This window comes from Fringilla coelebs, assembly GCF_963513975.1.
Source record: "Fringilla coelebs genome assembly, chromosome: 1".
NCBI classification, from domain to species: domain Eukaryota; kingdom Metazoa; phylum Chordata; class Aves; order Passeriformes; family Fringillidae; genus Fringilla; species Fringilla coelebs.
Window position 1 is genome coordinate 85,199,419 of NC_140028.1, and position 23,731 is coordinate 85,223,149.

The window sequence follows — 23,731 nt, forward strand, 5'->3', positions numbered from 1 at the left end:
CTCCCTGCCGGGCCGGGCTCGCTGGGTGCAATGTTTTGCCGGAGCGCGGGCCGGGCCCTTCGGGCTCTGGCGCTGCTGCAGTTGCAGCCGCCCGGCCGGGCAGCGCCGCTCACGCCCCGGGGACCGGCCGCCTGCTACGGGTAAAACCCACAGCCGCCTCCTTCTCCCTTTCCCCAGCTCCCTCCTCCCTTCCCGCGGCTTGGCGAAGGGGATATTTGTCAGACAGGCGGCGGGATGGACGAAGCGTGTTAGCAGAGGGGGTGGTGCATCGGATCGGGAGGGCGGAGGTGACAAAGCGGGGACTCGGCAGTGTCCTGAGGAGCCTGCTCCCCCCGGGCAGGACGTGCCGCTGGCCGCCAGCCCTCGGCCACCCCTGCTGCTGGTGAGGGGCTCCCTGGAGTCGCCAAGAGAACACGTGTATCTAATCTATATCATACTGCTTATTCCGCAAAGGAAAACTGACATAGTGCCATAATTTTTTTCCCTTGCACGGATAAAGTGCAGGTCGTATTGTAGCTGGAACAGAGGTAGTATCCAGGGTAAGCTGCACTCCTACAGAGTACGGGGTGAAGCATAAGATCTGCCCGCTCTGCATGTGTGCTGCCTTGGTAAACACAGGCAGTATGTATCCAATGCTCCTCAAAGAGTTATACACCTTAACATTACTGATTCGAAATACCTGGCTGGGTTTTTTGTTTTGTTTTACCAGAGTTTCCAATTCTGTCAAACAACAAAAAGCCCATTCTTTATGAAAACTTTACAGAAGTCAAGTCGTCCTGCTGACAAACTGATGAAGTGATTTCAAACTCACAGAAATTTTATATTGGGGGACTAAGTGTGCCTTAGGTGTTGCCAGTTCCAATACAATTTCTTAGTGCATAAAAAACCCAACTCATGTGTTGTTAGTCCAAAAAGTGTTGAAAATATCCTCTACATTAAACTCCTGGGTTTCAGTGGACTTCACACCAAGGCATGATCCAAGAATGGAAAAGCATTACAGACTCAGCAAAATTCTCAAGGCCCTCATGTTAATAATTAATCCTAAAAATGTAGAACTAGGTGAAAAAAAATGGAAAGCAGAATATATAACACTGTCTATTAAACATTGCTAACCTGTTTTTAAAAAGTTAACAAGATGTTGATTTTTTCTGTTTTGTTAGGAACTGAAAGTGGTTTGGCAATTATTAATCATAAGCAAAAAACCCCATCACATAATTCTTAAAATTTTATAAGAGCAATGAGCTGATATACTGTGGTGAAAACTATAATAAAATACCTGTTGAAATTAATGACAAACCAAAAGATGGAATATGAAAAATTAAAAAAAAACCTTATAAAGAAAAAAAAGTGAAATTCAGTATTCAAAAAGGGGCTGAGGCAGCCATATGAGTGCTACATGCAAGATTTGAATTGTGAGGTGTATAAACCTCATCAAGTGTCATACATGGACTATAAGGAAGTTTAGCATTACAGTCAAACTATCATTTGGATCACATTAACATAGCAATTCAGCAAAACTCACCAAAGTTATAATTACACAGTTAATTTCTTTTAACTGTAGTCTTGCCACAGATCTGCATTTGTACTCCAGTTCTCAAATTGGATCTGCACATAAGGAGCTGATACTATTCTGCACAGTCACAGCTTTTATTGAGGCATGTGGCATGATGGGTTACATACACCCAAGATTTTACATAAAATCAAAATTGTCTTGTATTGAAGAGGTTCTGTGGTTTAACTGCCACCCATGTTTTGGGAACCTGAATTTGCAAGCTATTGTTCATTTTTCCTATGAAAAGTATTTAAATTAGTGGGATTTTTTTTACCTGTAATCCACCACTTTCAACTCTATACGTACTGTAAGTAGTTCAGACTTTATATATTAAAATTAAATTGTTAATGAGTTGCCCAGTGCATATTGTGGAATAGAGATTGTTATTATATCTAAGACTGGAAAACCACATGTCTCTATGTGCATGAAATTAACAGTGATTGGACTCATAGGGTGTGAATATTTAATCTAGGTAAAATTATGGCTACTCAATAAGTAACCAAATGGCAAGATTTTTAACATATTAGCTTTAAATAAAATGAATTAGGCTGTTGAAAAGATGTTATGCAACCATTAGGGCACAAATTTGCCTGGGAGAACAGATGTAATGGTTTATACTGTTAAGAAGATACTTTGAATCTGTGCTAATTCTGCTTCACGCTAGGGGTTTGTATCTAGACATGGTTTCTTGGTCACTTATTTGCATTTACACATATGTCCTGCTTTGTACTGAAGATTAGTGTAGGGGTTTAAGTGTTGGGGCTGAGAGATGGCCTGTGCAGTGGGTTTCTGTGGTGATTTTTTAGTGGGTGGATTTATTGCTCATGTGGTATTTTCCAATTAAGCGTTATCTCCTGGTGAGATTACACTGACAGAAATATTATTATCACATTCTTCTTCTCCGCTCTCATCTCAGTGCAAAGTGGTTTTCATTGCAGACCCTGTGGTGCATGAGGAACAGGAACAATAGATTGTGGTTTCTCTGGCAGATGAAGAGGCTCAGTTTAGTAATAGCAAGGTGAACACCAGCCATTTTGAAAGTTATGCTGTGACAGAATGAGGCTTCTCTCTAATGTATTTATTTCAATGTTTCTGTAGCCATATAAAGCTGCCTTTGTATTTTCCTGGTTGCACCATCAAGGCTGTTTTCCCACCCCCAAGCCTTTAGCCTAGGTATGAATGCTACATAGTGGTCACAACTTAATCATTCTCTACTCCTGAGAAGCTTTTTTTAATCTGCTATGCACCCATGAAAGGCAAGTGACCCATTAAAATTTCACAGTGCTGCCATTAATATCTAGGACAGGTAATTATTCTGTATTCCTAGAGTGACCAGGTAGTAATTAAAATTAACTGTCTGAATATTTTCCTATTTCTCTCCTTTTTCCCTATCCTTAGTACTTCAATAACATCTGCCAAAATCCAAGTGAATGGAGTCCACCTTCATTATCAGCAAACAGGAGAAGGAAGCCATGCAGTTCTTCTGCTGCCAGGAATGCTAGGTTTGGAATTTTATCTTGTCTTTGTAGAGCAACCACTTCTTTATCCATTTGGTCTCCAGCAAGAATGCACAAAACTATTCTGTAATGTATTCAACACCTGATTATTGCATTGACATAAAAAAAATTTGCTACACTTAAAACAGGAGGGAAAATGCAGAGTTGTTAACTGCCATCAGTTAACAGTTTTTAGAAGATTTCATTTATCTTACCAGGCTCCTTTTATACAATGTCTTGACTTACCTAGTGGTCAGTTGCACTTTTGGATTTAACTGTGCAAAGGCGGTGTCCAGGACAGGTAGCAAATAGCTACACAAGGTGGAAAATAGCAGAAGGGGGGAAAATCAGGTCAGCTATATTTGTTACACAGGCTGAATTATGCATTCCTCTTTAGAAGCTGGATGGATTCCAACTGAATTTATAGACATAATGTACCCTTTACAGTTTATTGTAAAAAATCACTGTTAAAATTCATACAGCTTAAAGATGTATTTTCACATTTTGTTTTTTCAGGGCAACATAATTAAGATTCCCAGTGTTTTTTTGAGATGGACAACAGGTTTGGCTGGCCTAAGTGGTGTCTGTCCATTGAAAACACTGTTTTTGATAACAACCTTTTAAAATAAACACAACCTATTTTTTCTGGGTTCTTGCAGTTCTAAAGGATCCATCAGACTTACCAACAGTTCATGGCAGGCTGTCAGTAGGACTGTAACTGTGCTCAGAGTTGGGCAAATGCTTAATTGAATTGCTGGATAAGATGATGAAATGTCAAGAAGGGAAGAGCAGGAAACATTTGTTCTTCTTGGCAGCAACGTTTCCAAGTCTTCATGGAGTAGTTCTTCTTTTCAAAGAATTCTCAAGGGGAGAGTGGAAAAAAATTAATACCAGTCATCCTTCTAGTATTTCAAAATATGAAAAATATGTTTCAATCTATTGATTTTAAACAGCTTTTTAAACTAGCAATACTATTGCCAATGCAAACTCTTTAAACAGAAATAATGGATTTCTTCAGTTGTGAGCAATATTATTATTATTGATGATTATTTATTATTATTATGCATACATTGCTATCATCATAGCAAGCTATATAAAGCCTCTTTTATAACTTAGACCTGTTGAGGGTATCTGAGGACTGATTTGTTCAAGTAAACAGAAGAAAACCTCTTAAATGCCTTTAAATGGCCTTTTTAATATTGCAAAGGATAGAAAATTTCATATTTCAGCACATTAAATTTGAACAAGTTTTAATCAAATAGAATTTGATACTATTACCACATGACCACAACACAAACAGCACAAGCTGCAGTCTTACCTTCATGTTAGGTTACCTTCATTCATAGATAGCTTAGTGCAATAGACAGGAGTACTTCATTTTTAAATCCTTTGAAGGTCTGAGTAATTAATAAAATAAATGGTTCTGCATCAGAAAAAAGGCTGTATTTAGCTTGTTTTTACATACTAGAAAAATAAAATTATATAATTTTATGCTTCTGTGTCACCACAGTCTCCTCAGGCAACAAAGTATTTAAAGGTCAGCTTTAAGCACCAATACAGATGCATTATCAAATAATAACTGTCTGGCACAGTGCTTTTCACTTAGAAATTTGTAGCAAAATATTCTTGCCCTCTTAGTTTTACCTGTATTGCCCAGGTAATATGGGCAATTAAATGCCCACATTTAAATCTGTCAAATATAAATCCCTACTCAGGTATCTCATTTTAAGATACTATAATTAATCATATGTGAGAATGCTGTTCTTGATAACCTTTCATACCTGCCAGAAAGGGTTTGCTCTGAACTTACTGCAGATGCTTCTAAAGATTTTCCTGTCTGAGTTGCAATGAATAATTACAATTAAAGAGTACTTCACTTGTTGGATAATCTCTCATAAAATAAAGTTACAAGATTTCCCCACTTTATCTTTAGAGTATGTATACTATATTTGCAGTATGGTGGTTAATAAAATTGAAAAATTATTATGTTTCAGGGAGTGGTCAAACTGATTTTGGACCACAGCTTAAGTCTATGAATAAGCAGCTTTTCACAGTTGTTGCTTGGGATCCTCGGGGTTATGGAAAGTCCATTCCTCCATCTCGAGATTTTCCTCCAGATTTCTTTGAGAGGGATGCAAAAGATGCTGTGGATCTTATGCAGGTAAATCTATTATGAGATTTTTATTATTTCTTTTATTTTTTTTTAAGTTGTTTTCCTTAAATTTTGAGAAGGAGGAATGTTGTTTCCAGCATACAGCAGATTATGAAAAGACCATACAAATGAAGGCTTAAAAGTGAGCATATACACACTATTCCAGAAAATATTTTCTTCTTCCACCTATTCTACAAGATGCATAGAGATTCAGCAGTAGGAATTAATATAGAGCAATATGCTTTTATTCTAAGACCCTGCCCTAAGAGGTTTGCAGCCAAGAACCATATAAGTTTAGTTAATGTGTGTATAAGAAACAGAATCTATGCAAAGTAATTTAATTGAAGGGATTACCACACTGAAGCGCTCTTAGAAAATTTTCTATCGAATAGAATCTTGGCATTTTGCCTTGAGCAGCCCATTTTAAGCAACATTTGATTCTAAAAATTAACTTGATGGTTTACATTTTACAGCATAGTATTGAAGTAATTTTTGTGGGAAATCAAAGGCTTCCTGTGACCATACCAAATCTTACTGAATAATACAGCTATAGTGGTTATAAAGAATATGGCCTAAAGCTGTTATTATTTCTCCCTCTTGTAGAATTTTTTATTCAAATCTGTGTTTCTGTGTTCCTCTTTTATTCTGTCCTATAACTGCTGACACTATTTTCTGGTTTAGATTTAACTAATATTCTGGCTTTTTTATATTAAGATATACAGTCTTTTTGGATATGTTAAGAAAATTGGCAGAGCATTAAAATTCCAAAAATATGAGGCAAGATTCAGACAGTCAGTCCAACTGTATTTCTGTAATAAACAATAACCTTGCTGAAAACCCATCTGAAATTGGAAATCTGGCCTTCCAGGTGGATTCTGCATAGCGAAACAAACTAAGTCTGACAGCAGAATCGGGATTAAGACACAGATTTGCCCTCTAACCATAAAAGCTATCTCTCTGTACTGTAAATCTTCTATTTCTTCTGCTACACTAGCAAAGAAAATAAAGATGCTGCCCTGAATAGGTGACAAACTTGCAGTCTAAATGGTTGTCCCCCTTTCTTGTCTCTGATCAAATACTAATAAATGCAAAATATTAAACAGAGCTTTCCCCAAAGGGAATGTAACCATGTAGCTTCCAGCCAAACGGAACAGCAGCCCACCAGTCTCTAGAGCTGCCAAAGCAAATGAGGCATAGCATCCTGTTTTCTTGAAGATGTTTCTCAATATAAGCATATAATAACAACTTACCAAAGTGTTTCCAAGCGTGGGTGACTAGCTGCTATTTTAGGATATTATAAAGGATAGCACAAATCCCAAGGAATCATTCCAACTATGATTTCCAGAATATAATGGTTTATATACATCATCCAGCCTACAATCAACCAAAAAACATATCCACATGAGTGAGCTTTCGGAACCTTTTTTCTAGTCTCCTTCAGTTTCTGGGGTCTGCTGGAGCTGTGAGTGATGCAAGGTTTCTGAGAAATAACAAAAGCTGAAATTCTGCAGAGTATTTAGGACCTTTATGCAGAAGACACTGTTCTTTATCTCCGTTTGTGTTCTGTGAAGGAATTTACTTGAAATAGGAGTATAATGCACCTTAGCCCACTTTACTGTCCTCCACCCCAATGTCTACTGCTAGCAAAGTCAATAGCATTAAAACAATCATAGGGAAGTAATTAGTGTTGATATTTAAGAAGTTCTTACTCCTCAGAGTCACTGTCCTAGCAAAAGGATGGGCTTGGGTTTCTGTATGTTTTTGAAGACCAACTGCAACTTTTGCTTGTGCTGCATTCCCTGTGATGCAGTGGAAGCATGCATGCAGTGCAGAGTGATGTTGTATCACTGTTGTATGTGGTCATTGGATTGCATTTCACATAGGCCTGGATAGAGGAGGTGACTTCAAAAGAAATTTTTTTCACTCACTGAGTAAAGGCAGCACAAAATCATCTACAAAACTCTGCTATGCAATCAGCTTTCAGGTTATTGCCCATGTTAGGTTAGCAACCTGTACTGTAAATAGTTAAAAATTAAAGCAAGCAAAAGTGCATACCTTATCCAGCACATCTGTTACATCACATTGCTTTCTGAAGGCTGCAAAGGATAAATTAAATTCCTCCTGCTGGAAAGGCATCCTGAGATACCCCAAAGAATGCATCAAGATAAAGGCTAGTAAACACAAGGAATACTGGAGGCAAATAGATCTCAAATAACCTGGCATGAAGAACAAAAATTTAATCAGCTATTCCATCCATCAGCCAGCTTTGAGCTCCATCATTTGCTATTGGCAGTAGCGGAACAGTAGCAACATTAAAATTTAACCTTTACAAGCACTGCTGCCAACCCCCAAAATCTGCCAAGGTACCAGGAGCCCTTGAGTGGCACAATAGTGAAAGTTGGACTAAGATGAACTACTTCTTCATCAGACCAGGGCCAACTTCTGATCAGCTGCAAAAATTCAAAGTTCTCTTTTATTGCTAAGAGCTCTTGCTTTACATGTCCCTTTCTTTCCCCTACCTTATTTCTTTTCTGTTTAGTAGTTACAGCTTTGCAGAGTGAAATCTAAAATTGGCGAAAACTACAGTGAGCAGAATACCGAGGATAAAGCCAAAACCAGAAGAGCTTTATAGGGATAGAAGTCTGCTAAATAACGAGTTGATTAGTAAAGTTGTGACTCACTTGAGCATTAAGTTTACAAGAAAAGTAGAAACTTCTTCTCTCTCTGTAGTTGTTTCTCTCATTGCCTGCATTTTTGTTTTCTTCTGTCGCAACAAGGCCGGCCTGGACTTCTGACATCACCAAGCATCAAAGCAACTCATTCAACTAACTTGCTCTTTTTCCTCCAAAAGTACAATATACTCCTTAATTACATCTAAAAGGCTGTAATTTCTGCAGAACAAAAGCAAAAAACACTGCAGAATATATTTTCTTGTGAATGAGTGCACAAACCGCAGTTTCTATATGCAAAACTTATATGCAAAAATTGCTTAACCATTGAACCATTGGTTCACCATCATCCCTCTACAGCCTTCAGATGAGTGCCTTTACCTTCCCCACTCTTTCTCCACTGAACTTAACACACACAAAATTCTCTCACCTGTGACTATCAGTACTCCGTACGACGTATAGTAATTTATGAGGAAATAAGGGTTTCAAATTCTAGTAGAAAGCATTATCATAGAATCACAGAACATGCTGTGGGAAGGGACTCATCAGGATCATCGAGTACAGCTCCTGGCCTGTGCAGGACACTCCAAGACTCACACCGTGTGCCTGAGAGCATTGTCCAAAAGCTTCGTGGGCTCTGTCAGGCCTGGTACTGTGATCATTGCCCTGCGGAGCCTGTTCCAGTGCCCAACCACCCTCTGGTGAAAAACCTCTTCTGATATCCAACCTAAACCTCCCCCAACGCAGCTTCATGCCATTCCCTTGGGTCCTATCACTGGTCAGAATGAATTAAGGTCTTGGTTGTCATATTTTTTGCCCTAAGCCTTCCTTTTGAAGAAAGAGGAATTTAGTTATTAATGTTTGAAATCACAACTGACTGTGCAGTAACATTTCAAACACGCAAGCTTCAGAAAATGTGAATAAGCAACTAAAATTTGATACAATCCTTTAGGAAATACTTTAAGCATTTTTTGGTTGTTACCAAAAAGCAGATTTTTTTAAAGCTCAGATAGCATCAGTAAACCAGATCACTGGCTTCCATTTTTCAAGTCTTAGACTTTTTCTTAAGTTTAGCTTAATCTTGGATTGCTTACCATTGACACTGTGGTAGTCTTTGCCAACTTCATACCAAGAGAATCCGTGGATTCTTCTTCTTCAGGCTTTCTGAAAAGGTCTTTACTCTCTATTTTAAATCAGCTTTTCTTTTATTGGAGGGCTTTTTAAAATGCATCAAGAATCTAATAGGACTACTGCCCATTTCTTTAAAGAGTTATAGAAAATTGACCATGGCGGGTGTCATTTCTTGTTTCCTAAATTTGACTTTTTTTGAGCATTTTTATGTATATCAAGAAAATTATGTTTTCTAATTATAAAAGCTAACTATAGTTCAACTATGTAGTGTTGTGCCTAAAACATTACAGTTAATTTTCAAGAAATATTTGACATTTGTCTGTAAAGCCAGCTGATAATTTGCATATAACTTTCTTGTACGAATCAAGGCACTGAAGTTTAAGAAGTTCTCCTTGCTGGGGTGGAGTGATGGTGGAATTACAGCTCTCATTGCTGCTGCAAAGTACCCAAATCTTATCCACAAGTTGGTTGTCTGGGGAGCAAATGCCAGTGTTACTCAAGAGGATGTGAGAATTTACAATGGTATGTAAATGAATTATTTTACTTTCTACTTGACCCAAGGATCTTAGTCATATGTCAGCTAAATGGAGACAGAGCTGAGGACACAACAAACCTAAAGAGACAGGACACAAAATTCACTGCATTGTGAGGTATTGGGATAGCTTAAAGTCATAGTGACAAACTCTCTAACAATCACTCTAAGGGTAATATAATAGATTTTTAACAAACCCTTACCACTTAGCCTGATGAAAAGCAGAAGTTACAATAGCTTATCAGCAGTTTTCAGAAAGTCAAAGTTTTGTTGTTATAATAAATTTCTGAAACTAAATTCCAAATAATGCTATCAAACCCCAGGTTTGATTTCTTACCTCACATCTTGCACAACCTTTTTAAAACTGGGTCCACAGATAATTACTGGGCTAGCTCATTACAGTTTTTGCCTCTAGGGGCTATATAATATAGACAGTAAGAAAACAAGTTCATAACTTACCTTTTAAGTTCAGGAAGCAAATGAATCATTCAAGTAAATGTCCCAAGGTGTCTTTACCATTTGCATTCCTTCAGAGTTAATTATTATCATTGGAAAACCTTTGCAAAGTAAAGAAATATGGGATTTCTGATCCTTATTCTACTCATGTGAAATAGAATCTGAGATCACTGCTCACTATAAAGAAAAATAGGAAGAAAGGCTGGGGAACTCAGAAAGGGGCCATATTTCTTGTTGAACATAGAAATGAAAAGAGTTAACCATGTTGGCTCTCAACAAATGTAACCCAGTAAAATTTCATTTTAGTGACTGGAGTTTGATTTATACCAGCTGTGAAATCTCTCTTGCTTCAGCAAAATTACAAGTTGTATATATGGCACATCTGTATTTACCTCACCTATACTAAAACTAAAAGTGGAGTAGCACTAGTAATACATATTTTTAGTTCAGAAAGCAAAATGCTTTTTAGCTGTGTAAAATGCTTTATTTCTTTTTTTTTAATGATTTTTTGTTGTATAACTATCAAATGCACATCTCTTCCCTGCACAACAGACTTAAATGTAAAAGAAAAATTAAAAAAAAAACCCAGAACAACAACAAAAAGTGCCCAATTTACATGGAGCACCCACTGCAATATTGGCCTTTGTCCTTTGTGAATTGTTGCTTTCAACATCTCTCCCTGGCTGATAGATCAGAGAGTAGCAGCACAAGTCTTCTACAACTGGCTCATCAGTGCATGTCAGCTGCGTTGGAGGGTTTGGCAGGAAAGAAAGGTGTTGATTTGGTATCCGTGTCCTTTCAACATTGACTTCTCCCTTCTCTTTAAATTCATGCCAGCCACAAGGATAAAACAGTAGATTCTATGTGGGAAACCATTGTTCAGTAGCACCTAGCCTGGGGTGAGCAGACTCATTTCCAATCAGATGCTGTTATAAAATACTTTCAGTCACTGCTACCTTTGTCAATTGGCTGAACAGGTTCTCTTTGTTAATTAACACCTCATTCCTTTCTTCCCTTAATTCCCTTTTGAAACCAATTAAAACCTTTGCTAGTGGCATATTTTGCAGTTTGATGATTCAGTACTGTCCAGTTCTCTGCTGTGCCAACTTTGTTTCAGATTTTGTCAGAACAAAGCTGTACAGCTGGAATGTAGTTTAGTGAAAATAACCCTTTTGAGTACCTAGTTTTGAGCAGTACCAAAAATTTTAGAGGGAAAAAAATAGAAAAATTTGATAAATAAATAACTAAAATGTCAGATTATTTGTACAGTTTTAGCCAGCCTGCCATGAGTCACAGATCTCTACTGAGTCACTTGTTTATGTGTAAAACTATGGCAAATGTGCCATGATGTCAGCTTGCTGGAATGCCTTAGTAAGAGCTTCCTTCCTCTGAGAGTTGGTAGGAGCCATGGAAGAACTTCCATCCATGAGTTGATGCAAAAGGCTAGAGGATATGAAAAAGAACTGCCAGGTCTACAACACTGTTATGAAACAGTCCCATTTTTATACACAAGGTAGCCCTTGACCTTCTCTTATGAAAGCCTTCCAGAAAGAACCATCAGAAGTTTTAGGACTGAGTCCTTTGAATATTATGTTTTTAGTGTTTTTCCTTGTGACCATAATAACAAGATGTTCCTCCACAACTGAGAAGACCACAGTAGAGGTTGCACAACTGTCTTTTTTACGCTCTTTCCATACTATGAATTATTTGAAATATTCATTGCAGTTTCAAGTTTGAAATACATATTTGCAGTCTGGTTTGAGACTTCCCTATATTAGGTGTGGTTTGTACCTTTTTGCTGGAAAGGACATAACATATTTCAACTTTATTTTATACAGGCATCCGAGATGTTTCAAAATGGAGTGAAAAGGTCAAGAAACCACTGGAAGAGCTGTATGGACATAAGTACTTGGCAGAAACCTGTGAGGCTTGGGTAGATGGAATATCACGCTTTGCTGAAAATTCAGATGGTAAGGCTTTCACAATGTTGAACTGAGGCAATTAGAGTAGCAGGCAGTTCTGGATTAAAAAAAAATCTAACAGTACTTCTAGCAGCCTCTGAAGAAGGACTCTGCATAAGGCATTGAATGCTGGGTCTGACACTCAGGAGTAGCACAATTACTCTGTAAATGGTTCACAGAACCAGAAAGGTACGAGGCAAACATTTCTGGAAAATATTAGCTGATGAGGCTCTCCTCTTGTTCCACCACAAAACTGCACTATTAAGTAAGTCATTGCTTTTGTGCAGACTAAATAGGAAGAATACTGCTCAGGCAGAATCTTTCTCTCTTCTTCTGTCTCTGTGTCAGAGGGTTATCTCTTGGTGACATAGTTAAGATGTACCAAAAGTAAGGCATGCTCTTTCCACTTTTTGCAAAAGAGAGCTGAAGAACTCTTTCAAACCTTGTGGCATGTGAGTTAAAAAAGAAGGGACTTCAGATTTTCAGAACTCAGAATTAAACACATTTTTAAAACACTGTTGAAATAGCTCAGGTGTTGAAAAACACAACTACACAATATAACTGTTTATCCCCGAAGATTTCTGCAATTACTCTTCACAGACCTTTTCAGCCAAGGATATTATGAATAATAATCTGCAGTTCTATTTCGATTCAGCAGGAATTTGCTTTTAATTTGCCTAAAGCAGTAATACATAATGTATTTTAAAAAAAGGAGTTTAACTCTTATACACCTTTTCCTGTAGCTCTCATAATAAAAGATAGAAGGTAATGTACATTAACAGGCAGCAGGTACTACAAGGAAAACGTTCCTTCATGTCATATTTTTTCCATACATTTTTGTATAGTATCAACACAGGACTAGGACTTTTCCCAGTAATGTGATGTAACAAATGATGTTCCAATTTAATTTTAACTTTTCTGGAATCTCCTTAAAACTATTTTTTTCAGAAGTGCAAAGCCCAGACTGGTGAATCTGTGTCTGTGACAGCCCTTCACTGCCTGTACATGCCTCAGTCACTCAGAGATAAAGTGACTGTGAAAAAGAAGCTACCAAGAAACATGTAACAATGATGTGAATTACCTAGATGCTGAAACTGGGTCAGATATTGGGAGAAGCCTAATGTTTGCTGCAAGAGATGAGCAGCTATCAGACTGCAAGTTTTTTCCCAGGGGAAAACCAGTTTTCCAACTTAAATGACAAACAGGCCGCCTTGCAATTAATGTTAAAACACTGTAACAAAGGCAAAGATACATCAGATATAAGAAAAGGTGTTAATAAAACCCATCAGAGATAAAAGGACAGCAGCAAACCCAATGTTGGCCAAAACCTCAAGCTCTTTTTAAAACTAGACTGTTTTCCCTGAATGAGACAGCTTTTAGTGTAAAATACCATAAGAAATAAACTTTTAGAAGGAGCTAACAATTAATGAACTGAGTAAGTTGCATAAAGTTGCAACATCCAAGATTCTTCTTGCTGTTCCATGCTTTTAGAGCAAACATAATTTAGTGGTTTTAGTGCAATACAGTTCTAGGTCTGAAAACGAGGAAATAATAGTTTGACTGCTAACTATATTCCTAGATAAATAACCTAAATTTACTTGGAGCTTGTTCTGAAAAATAGTCAACATTTCTGCAGGTATTAGAGGACTGTGGGTAAAATATTCTAAATAAAAATATTCAACCAGTAGAACTGCAAACAAAGGCTGCATAAATAACCAAACAATTGGAAAAACTGTTAAACAGCCTCTAACTTTATAGCTAAGGAAAGTGTGCATGTATGAGCATTAACCTTACAGCTGTTGGTAGCTGCAAGGTGACAACTGCAAATAGACAAAGTTATCCCAAAGAAAAATGGAAAATAAAGCCCATCGAGGATGTTTTACTCAAAGATTGCCTTGCAAGAATGTGGGAAGTTAGGCAGTGAGTTTGGAAACTGGGTTACTAAGAAATGAGGAAGAAAAGGGGATAAAATTCAGAAAAGTCTCTAAGTAAAACCATTAAAATTAGTTCTTGTAAGATTAATGACTAGAAAACAAAATTATGAATGAGCAGGGAAAAGAACTTTTGAATAGCTATAGTACAATTCATATCAAACAGTTATGCATTTGTACTGGGTTTGCCTGGCCAGTTTTGGTACCAGGGGGGTTGCAGGGTGCCTAGAAGCTTCCTGTGTCTGGCAGAGCCAATGCCAGCCTGCTCCAAGATGGACATACCACTGGCCAAGGCCAAGCCAAGCAGTGATGGCAGTAACACATCTGTGAAAACCTACTTAAGAAGGAAAAAAAAGTTACTGTACAGATGTTACTGCAGCCAGAGAAGAGCAGAGTGAGAATATCTGAGAGGAACAACTATGCAGCCACTAAGGTCAGTGAAGAAGGAAGTGAAGGAGAAAGTGAAGGAGGAAGTGAAGGAGGTGCTCAGCTCGAGCTGAGATTTCCCTGCAGCCCATGGTGTAGACCCCAGTGAGGCAGCTGTGACCCTGCAGCCCATGGAGATCCACAGGGATGTAGGGATCCACCTGCAGCTCTTGGAGGAGCCCACACCAGAGCAGGTGTATGCTTAAGAGAGGGCTGTGTACCTGTGGGAGATCCATGCTGGAGCAGGCTCCTGCTGGGACCTGCAGACCCACAGAGACAAGAGCACACACTGGAGCAGGTTTCCTGGTAGGACTTGTGACCCGGTGGGGGACTTAACGCTGGAGCAGGCTGTGCCTCCAGGACTGCGCCCTGTGGAAAGATGACTCACCTTGCAGCAGTTTGTGGGGAACCACTGTTTGTGGGATGGTTTCATGTCGGAGAAGTTCATGGAGAACTGTTTCCTGTGGGAGGGACCCCACACTGGAGCAGTAGAAAGATTCCTGAGAAGCAGCAGGGACAGCCTGTGATGAACTGACCACAACCCCCACTCCCCATCAACCTGCACCACAGAGGGACAGGAGGTAGAACCCAGGAAGAAGCTTCTAAGATTTATTTTACTTCTCACTATCCTGCTCAGATTTTGTTAGTAATAAATTCAGTTAATATCCCCAAGCTGAGTGTGTTTTGCCCATGATGGTATTCAGTGACTGCTCTCTCCTGGTCCTTATCTCAACTCAGGAACCTTTCATTTTGTTTTCTCTCCCCTGTCCACTCATGGAGGGGAGTGACGGAGAGGCTTAGGTAGTTGCTTGGCATCCAGCCGGGTCAGACCATTTGAACATTGCAGACAGCAATGGGCCTGGGAGGTGCAGCAGGTATGAGTACAGCCTAAGTTAATTTGTTCCAAAAAAGTAGCAAATCTTGTAACCAGACAACTGCTGTATCAAAATCCAGCTTAACGTGAGGGCCATAAAACTCTAAAGCTGAAAAGAACAAAGCTGGGAATGAGATTCATGTATTGGCTTTGAAGAGTCAAAGGAAGCCTGGGGGAAATGGGCAACAGAAGTACTTCATTCTCTGTATCCTTTTGTGCTAGTATCCATTAATGGAGCAAATTGCAGTGACGTAAGATTTTGGAGAAAGTAATGTTAATTTTAGTCCTGCTTACATAGTTCTGTAGATTAATCACACACAATCCACAAGGAAAGGCAATAGCTAGAACCCAATGGAATTCAGAGTCCTTTATGGAAGCAGTTTCATCTTTCATACAATTTTAAACTAAAGTGTGACCTTCGTTTGTTTTCTCCCTAGGTAACATCTGCCAACAGTTGCTGCCAGATATTAAATGTCCCACATTTATAATTCATGGTGAGAAAGACCCTTTGGTCCCACAAGCTCATGCAGAATACATTCATAAGCACATCAAAGGCTCTCGGTAAGTTAAATGATGGGATTTTTATAAACCATTGTTGAAGAAATGAAGTAGTTCAAACTCACTGTTTGAAAAAAAGTATTTGGACAAGTTGTCTCTGCCACACAGAGCTATTCTAAACTTCCCTAGCAAGTTACAATGCAAATAGGGTAGCTGGACTTTTCTTGAAATATAAAAAGTACAGTATTTTAATAAGCTCCTTCCTAAAGCCCTCTGAGTGAAACCAAGTTCCTTTTCCTCTTTCCACTATACAAACAGAACTACTACTCCCTAAGCTTTATCAAAGCAAGCAAAGTTGTTGTTATAACCGCTGCATTCCTTTTGCTGTAAGAGATCTCATTTGTGTCCCGTTCAGTAGAACAGGGAATTTAGGTGCTCTGAATGGAGAGAGATTCCCAGTTATTAGAGAGAAAAACACAGTTTACCTCTGTTGGCTCTGCCCTAATAATGTGAAAAACCTCAGAAATTGTTTCTACCTGTCCCGTGAATTTTCAATGTTTTTAAGAAAAGCAGAATGAGGAAAAAAAAATGTACAGGTATGCTGAGAAACATTACTATATAAACAAGAAAAATCTGCTTCATGCGTGTTGTGGTTTAACCCAAAATGGAAACTCAGTACTACTCACTTCCTGACTCATGGGATCAGGGACAGAATCAGATGAGTAAAAACAGAAAAAAAACCCCTCATGTGTTGAGATACAGATTAATAGCTAAAGCAAAAGCCACACATGCCAGCAAAGTAAAACAAGGCTTAACTCACTCCTCCCACAGGCAGGCTGGTGTTCAGCCATCCTCAGGAAAGGCAGGCTCCATCACACATAGCAGTTACTTGGGAAGACAAATGTCATCCCTTTGACCATCCTCCTTCCTTCTTTCCCCAGCTCTGTATGCTCAGCACAATGCCATATGGCATGGAATATTCCTTTGGTCAGTTGGGGTCAGCTGTCCCAGCTCTGTCCCCTCCCAACTCCTTGTGCACCCCCAGTCTCCTCCCTAGCAGGGCAGTACAAGAAGCAGAGAAGGCCTTGATGCTGTGCAAGCCCTGCTCAGCAATAATAGAAACATCTCTGTATTATCAACACTGTTTCCAGCACAAATCTAAAACACAGCCCCATAACAGCCACTGTGAAAAAAATTGATTCTATTGCATCCAAAAGCCAGCACAAATTGAAAATTCCAGAAAGGCTTCCTATAAAAAGCTGGGATTTTACCAGCTAAATTTTCTTTATGAATTTGCACACAAATGCAGGCATTCTATTACCACTTAATAACAGACTGTGATAATTAGCAATGGAGAACAGAAGTAGTGGAGGGGGGAAGAAAAGCATTTTTATGAATGCAAAGTGTAGGGAACTGTTTTGCTGGTGTCATCTCAGAGCAAAAATGAATGATATCTCAAAAGAATGCATTACTGTGATCACTGCTGATTATAGTAATGCATTCTGCTACAGGAAAAATGAGAACAAGAGATCTTCCTAACAATCACATGCAGGTGTTTTAGTTAATGTCTGCTGGTTTGTCACTCCTACATGCCCTGTTCAGCTGCTTAGTTTCACTGCGCTCCAAAGTACTCCAGTTGTTGACTAAGGCAAATTATCCCAAGAAAATAGACTAGAGTCTGATAGCTTCTCTTTGGAAGACAAGTCAAAGAGGAAACATTGAGAAATTGCCATCCAATAAAATGTAAAACAGTGATTATTTGCATGCCTTTGTGCTGAAGTGCTCCCCTGAAAGCTTATTTGTCAGAAAAGAAACCAGACTAATGGTGTTCTCAGAAATTAATGCTTGGGCACATGGTCTTATTCTTTCCTGGTTGCATTGGAAATGCCATTTTCCATTGTGAAGCAGAAAGAAAAGCCTAAATTCAGAACATTTTCAGTAACACATGCTTCCACCATCAGTTTTTCTTGCCTTGACTTTTATCTAGTAGTACAGTAGAAAAAGCTTCTTCTGATTATAGTGCAGATACATTGCTGGTTTCTCTCATGGTAAAAAGAGTGTGCCATCATTCTGCATTTGGATGGCATGGCTGGAGTCTGGTACCATTACAACAGTCAGAAACATTAATGGCAGTAGGAAATAGCATGCACAGTGCTTTAGTTTGTGCATCTGTGTGCTGCTTACCTTTCAAGAAACAGACTTCATGAAATTCAGACAGAATTCACTAGACAAGTTGGATATGTTCACATGCTGCTGCTCTTTTCCCAAAACAAAACAGCACTTACCACCCGCCAAAAGGAGGTCGATCTCACTTGCTCTAGTGGGACTTGACATGAAAGCAACATAGTATCAGTCAAAATGGTTCCAGCTCTATAGCAACTGCTTAGTATGTGGAAGAACAAAATTTAAAGAATTCCCCACCTCCATGTAAAGAAGTGTACATCCTTGGTGTATAAATTCTGTCTCAGAAAGCAAAAGTAAGTAGAATCGTAGGCATGTCAGACTCATATTCATATTATAAAAACATTAACCTTATACACAGGTACTACTTCTAAGCTTTTGGTATTGCCAGAGAACGTCTGACTTCCATTTTTATTTTAGTGGATGAATGGTTTTAGTTTTGGATTGTCTTTTTGCAGAAAGATTAGACAAAGTACAAACACTAACCAAGTTTGGATAATGACAAGAACTCTATGTTTCACTGCCTGGCACAATTACTGTTCTCTGAAAGAAGCAAAAGTGCTCAGGCACTTTACATACCTTTCAAAGATGCATCATACATAAGTTTTGGAACTTATCTTCTCTGAAGATCACCCAAAAGTTTTCTAGAAACTGGGTCTAGGACACAAAAATTTGGTTTAGGCTTATTTTATCCTCCCCAGAGTGGGACAAGTAGTATGCTTGCTGTTCCAATTGTTGCTGTGGTTCACATTCCAACTACATATATAAGGACAGTACTTAAAATAAGAGTTACTACAATTCCTTACTGACTAACCAAGAGCAAGGAAAATGCAGCAAGCATTTTAATTACCTATACTCACAGAATAAAAGGTATAATCAGTGGGGTTTTTTTTGTCTTTTAAGGTTGCTTCTGATGCCAGAAGGAAAGCATAATTTACACCTGCGTTTTGCAAAGGATTTCAACAGAGAAGTGGAAAATTTCCTACGCTGACATGAACCGTAAAACAAGTCAGAGGCGTTTAGCCTTTGCCTTGTTTAGGAATTTTGATTGGAATTTCCATTTGCAATGGAGTTATAGGTAGGTTTGAGTCATGTAAGAAAAACATTAAACATATTTGCATGAGAAGCATATGTCTTAAGAACATGTAAGCCTCAGCAATCAGAGCATACCACTGTAGTGCAAGATTTCTGACATGTCTTTAAACTTACTTGTTGCCACCCAGGCTGAACGGCTGTTCATTGTCCAATAGAGGTGTTAAGAAAGACAGAAACCATGATCTTGAATACATGCCTTTATGTGCTCTTAATATTAAAGGACAAAAAACATGGTAAGAATTAGGATTCATAACTGTTACATGGAGAAATCTGGCAAAGTCACAAAAGCTGAGAGAATAATTGGGTACATAGTTTCTAGAAAACATGCTTCACCACCACTATCAGAAGTCATTCCGATGCATGCCTGCTTTACAGAAGTTCCTTTGATACCAGGTGGCTTAAGCCTCATCTTCCTCTCCTTCCTCTTCAAACTCGCCCTGCTCATCAGCAGTGGCATCCTGGTATTGCTGGTATTCGGAGACCAGGTCGTTCATGTTGCTCTCGGCCTCCGTGAACTCCATTTCATCCATGCCCTCGCCGGTGTACCAGTGCAAGAAGGCCTTGCGGCGGAACATGGCCGTGAACTGCTCCGAGATCCTCTTGAAGAGCTCCTGGATGGCCGTGCTGTTGCCGATGAAGGTGGCCGACATCTTGAGGCCGCGCGGGGGGATGTCGCAGACGGCCGTCTTGACGTTGTTGGGGATCCACTCCACAAAGTAGCTGCTGTTCTTGTTCTGCACGTTGAGCATCTGCTCGTCCACCTCCTTCATGGACATGCGGCCCCGGAAGATGGCGGCCACCGTCAGGTAGCGGCCGTGGCGGGGGTCGCAGGCGGCCATCATGTTCTTGGAGTCGAACATCTGCTGCGTCAGCTCGGGCACCGTCAGGGCGCGGTACTGCTGGCTGCCGCGGCTGGTCAGCGGGGCGAAGCCCGGCATGAAGAAGTGCAGCCGCGGGAAAGGCACCATGTTGACGGCCAGCTTGCGCAGGTCGGCGTTCAGCTGGCCGGGGAAGCGAAGGCAGGTGGTCACGCCGCTCATGGTGGCCGACACCAGGTGGTTGAGGTCCCCGTAGGTGGGAGTGGTCAGCTTCAGGGTGCGGAAGCAAATGTCATACAGGGCCTCGTTGTCAATGCAGTAGGTCTCGTCCGTGTTCTCCACCAGCTGGTGCACAGAGAGGGTGGCGTTGTAGGGCTCCACCACCGTGTCCGACACCTTGGGCGAGGGCATCACGCTGAAGGTGTTCATGATGCGGTCGGGGTACTCCTCGCGGATCTTGCTGATCAGCAGGGTGCCCATGCCGGAGCCCGTGCCTCCGCCCAGCGAGTGGGTCAGCTGGAAGCCCTGCAGGCAGTCGCAGCTCTCCGACTCCTTCCTCACCACGTCCAGCACAGAGTCCACCAGCTCGGCGCCTTCCGTGTAGTGCCCCTTGGCCCAGTTGTTGCCAGCCCCGCTCTGACCTGCGGGGCAGACCACAAGCCAGGTGCTACATCAGCGCCCCGGGGACGAGCACAGGTGATGCCACTGCCCCTTCCCTATGGGCCCCTCCCCTCCCTTCCATCAAACCCCCTCTGCTACGGGAATTCCGGCTCCCCGGGGTCCCTTGCATCCTTCCTCCAAGCCCTTTCTGTGTGTGGATTTCTGGGAACTCCTCCATGCCACAGTCACTCACCAAAGACAAAGTTGTCTGGACGGAAGATCTGTCCAAAGGGGCCGGAGCGCACGGAGTCCATGGTGCCGGGTTCCAGGTCCACGAGGATGGCACGGGGGACATACTTGTTACCTGTGGGGGGAACCAGCAGCAGCGTTACAGCCCCGCAGCAGGCAGCCAGAGTCACAGGAGCCCTGCTGTGCTCCCTTCCACCTCCTTGCATTTCTCTGGAGAGGCACTGTCACAATCAAGACTACCGTGTTATCAGAGCCTTTCTGAGAACAAAGGTCTCTTAGAGGAATCGGTGGCAGATGACAGCCCTTGTTCAGGGATATTTCCAGCCTCAATGAACTGTCATGGCTGCCCCATTTATTTGAGGACATCTGAGCAAGCAGGCACTTACCAGCAGCTTCATTGTAGTAGACGTTGATCCTCTCCAGCTGCAGCTCACTGTCCCCGTGGTAGCTGCCTGTGGGATCAATGCCATGCTCATCGCTGATGACCTCCCAGAACTAAAGGAAATTTTTAAAAAATGGCAATTAGCCATTTCCACTGCCAGTGGAAACAGCTGGCCAGTGCCAATCACACACCCCCGGTGCAGCCCGTGCATTCCGCGGCCCTGACCACTCCCTTGCATGGCAGAGCAGCTGCCGGGTGGGAAGGTGAGTCAGTGCACAAGGGCTTCGTTGGCCGCAGCAGCTGAACTAGCAGGAGGCTGACGAGCAGCCATAGCACTGAAATGCAGGATAATGCCTTTGTAGCTAGTATCCAAAGGGTAACCATCTCTGGCTATATCGATTTGGCGTCCTCCTATTGTCTAGCATTGGCTTAAGACCCTGTAGCCACTACAAGACGGCAACACCTGCACACGTTCAGTGGTGACGGTGTGTGGCACTGAAACACCTCCCGTTCCCTCCCTCGGCAGCTGGCGCCGTGGCCGCAGAGGGGCGAGGCAGCGCGGGATGGCCGCGGCCGCCTGCGAGAAAGCCGGGCACGCCGGACGGGAGCGCGGGCATATCCCTGCCCCGCCCAGCCCCGCGGCAGCTCAGAGCGGCAGGGACCGAAGGGGGCGGGGGGGTGGGACAACAGGGGCAGGAGCCACGACGCCTCAGTAAACCCCGGGTCGCTTTTCATTTCGGGAAGCGCCACCCGCGGGTGCGACCTGTGGGAGCGCCCCGCTTCCGCGCCCGTCCGTACCTTGGCGCCAATCTGGTTGCCGCACTGCCCGGCCTGGATGTGCACGATCTCACGCATGGTGCCGGTCTCCGAAGGTGCCCCTGCTGCTGTTACCGCCGCCTTCCACGCCGCTCCCGCACTCGCAACTGCGGCGGCCGCGCCCCTCGCCGCCCCTTAAATCGGGCGCCGCGCTCCGCCCCGCCGGTGACGTGCGGCGGGAATGGCGGGGTGCGGGGCGGCCACGGGCATTGTCTCCTGCGCCCCGGTCCGCGTCCGGGTCCGGGTCCGGTCCGGGCTGGGAGGGGCAGGCTGCGGGCACCTCCGCATGCTGAACGCCGCTGGCTTGGGGTTCCGGGGGAACTTCGCCTTCAGCCGTTGGAGAAAAGGCCGGGATCGGATACGACATGGCTTATCTTGGAGTGAAAAAGAAAACAAAACCGCCTAACTCGTCTTTGCACACCTGTTGGAGCTCGTGTCATTGCTTCCTTCGCCTCTACTATGCCACAACAGCAAAGCACATGCTGCTATGTTCTACTAGTACCCTCAAGCCTGCATTTCTAGCTCAGGCCTGCTTAATCATGTTATAATATGTTTGAAGCACAAGTATAATTTTTCCATAGCTCGGGCACCTGAAACAAGCAGAGATTGGTTAAAGCCCACAGCCAGTTTCAAAGCATGAAACTCTGTTTTAGTGCTGCTAAACGTGTGTACAAGAGGCTCTAAATTCAGGAACACAGAGGGCTGACATGAGATTTTATGCTGCTGTTAAAGAATGGCTTTTTCTGGGAGTTGTCCAGCAGTGATAGCAGTTTAACACACACAGGAATGAAATATGTTTCTTTTTTTTAAACGTGAAGTTATCTTCTTTGTTGCCAGACACGTGCCGCACCTCATTTTGGAAAACTTTGAATCCTGCTAGTAGCATCTCTGCTTGATCTCTCATAGAGAAAAAAACTGAGAAAAGCACATGGTGGGTGATCAAGGGAGGAGGGACAGTTCAAGGACAACTAATTGAACCAACTGCAATACACACCTGTTTCTGCACTATGGCCAAGGAGAGAAACAAATTTCAGCAGGGTCTATAATTGATTGTGCAGAAACAATTGAACTTGATTGTAAAATAGTACTTGATTCACAGCTCTAATTTTTTTTTCAGAAGTGAAAGTAGCTTTGCTACCCATCTGACCACCCTGTTGAGGACAGCTTTACACTAGCACCAGGGAAGGGAGATGACAGCCCACAGTGAAGCAAGGAATAGGTTGGTAAAGAGGAAGCAAAACAATGTACCTTGTGTTCAGCATAATGGAACTGGAAAGTTCCCCTTAAGAACAACATAAAACCACCAAGGGGACAGCCTGGTAATGCAAGCTCTAAAACTTTGCCAAGTATCAACAGGCTCAGCATAGTTAACACTGTTTATTTTGTGAGGCTTTTGAACTGTCTCCTATAACATCCCTGTAGGCCAGTTGATGAGGTATGGCCTAGATAAATGGACAGTGAGATGGAGTGAAAGCTGACTGAACTGCCAAGCTGAAGGGCTTGACAGCAGCGACATGAAATTCATGTTGAAGCCAGGCACTGGTGCTGTACTCCAGTGGCTGATCCTTGGCCAACACCATTTAACTGCTTCATTAGTGAGTTTAATGGCAAGAGAGTGCACCCTCAGCAAGTCTGCTGATGATGCAAAAGTGGGAAGAGGGTCTGACACACTAGAGGATTGTGCTGCCAATCCAAAGTGTCCACAGTACGCTGGAGAAATGGAGAAATGGATGGCTGACAGGAACCTCATGCAGTTTAACAAAGGGAAGTGCAAAGTCCTGTACCTGGAGAGGAGCAACCCACTGAACCAGTACATGCTGGGGACCAGCCAGATGGAAAGGAGCTTGGCCAAAAACAGCCTAGAGATCCTAATGGACACCAAGTTGAACATGACTGAGCAGTATGCCCTAAC

At 41.8% G+C, this 23,731-nt stretch overlaps 2 protein-coding genes across 3 annotated transcripts; one reads left to right on the forward strand and one right to left on the reverse strand.

Moving 5' to 3' along the window:
* On the forward strand, nt 1–23,029 carry BPHL (biphenyl hydrolase like). 2 transcript variants are annotated; one of them, XR_014616178.1, is made up of 8 exons: nt 1–140; nt 2,951–3,054; nt 5,043–5,209; nt 9,369–9,522; nt 11,827–11,958; nt 15,618–15,741; nt 18,763–18,937; nt 22,937–23,029. XR_014616178.1 is itself a non-coding variant. In XM_084206415.1 (7 exons), exons 1-7 carry the CDS (start codon nt 31–33, stop codon nt 18,848–18,850), a joined length of 879 nt encoding a protein of 292 aa, XP_084062541.1. In that variant the 5' UTR covers nt 1–30; the 3' UTR covers nt 18,851–19,070. The 2 variants fall into 2 exon arrangements, 1 of the variants encoding a protein (XP_084062541.1); XM_084206415.1 differs by lacking the exon at nt 22,937–23,029 and having other exon boundaries at nt 18,763–19,070.
* LOC311154168 (tubulin beta-1 chain) lies at nt 19,174–21,912 on the reverse strand. The gene is made up of 4 exons (XM_084206400.1): nt 21,802–21,912; nt 21,008–21,116; nt 20,626–20,736; nt 19,174–20,413 (listed from the first exon to the last, which is right to left on the reverse strand). Exons 1-4 carry the CDS (start codon nt 21,856–21,858, stop codon nt 19,353–19,355), a joined length of 1,338 nt encoding a protein of 445 aa, XP_084062526.1. The 5' UTR covers nt 21,859–21,912; the 3' UTR covers nt 19,174–19,352.
* Nucleotides 23,030–23,731: the final 702 nt, after the last annotated feature.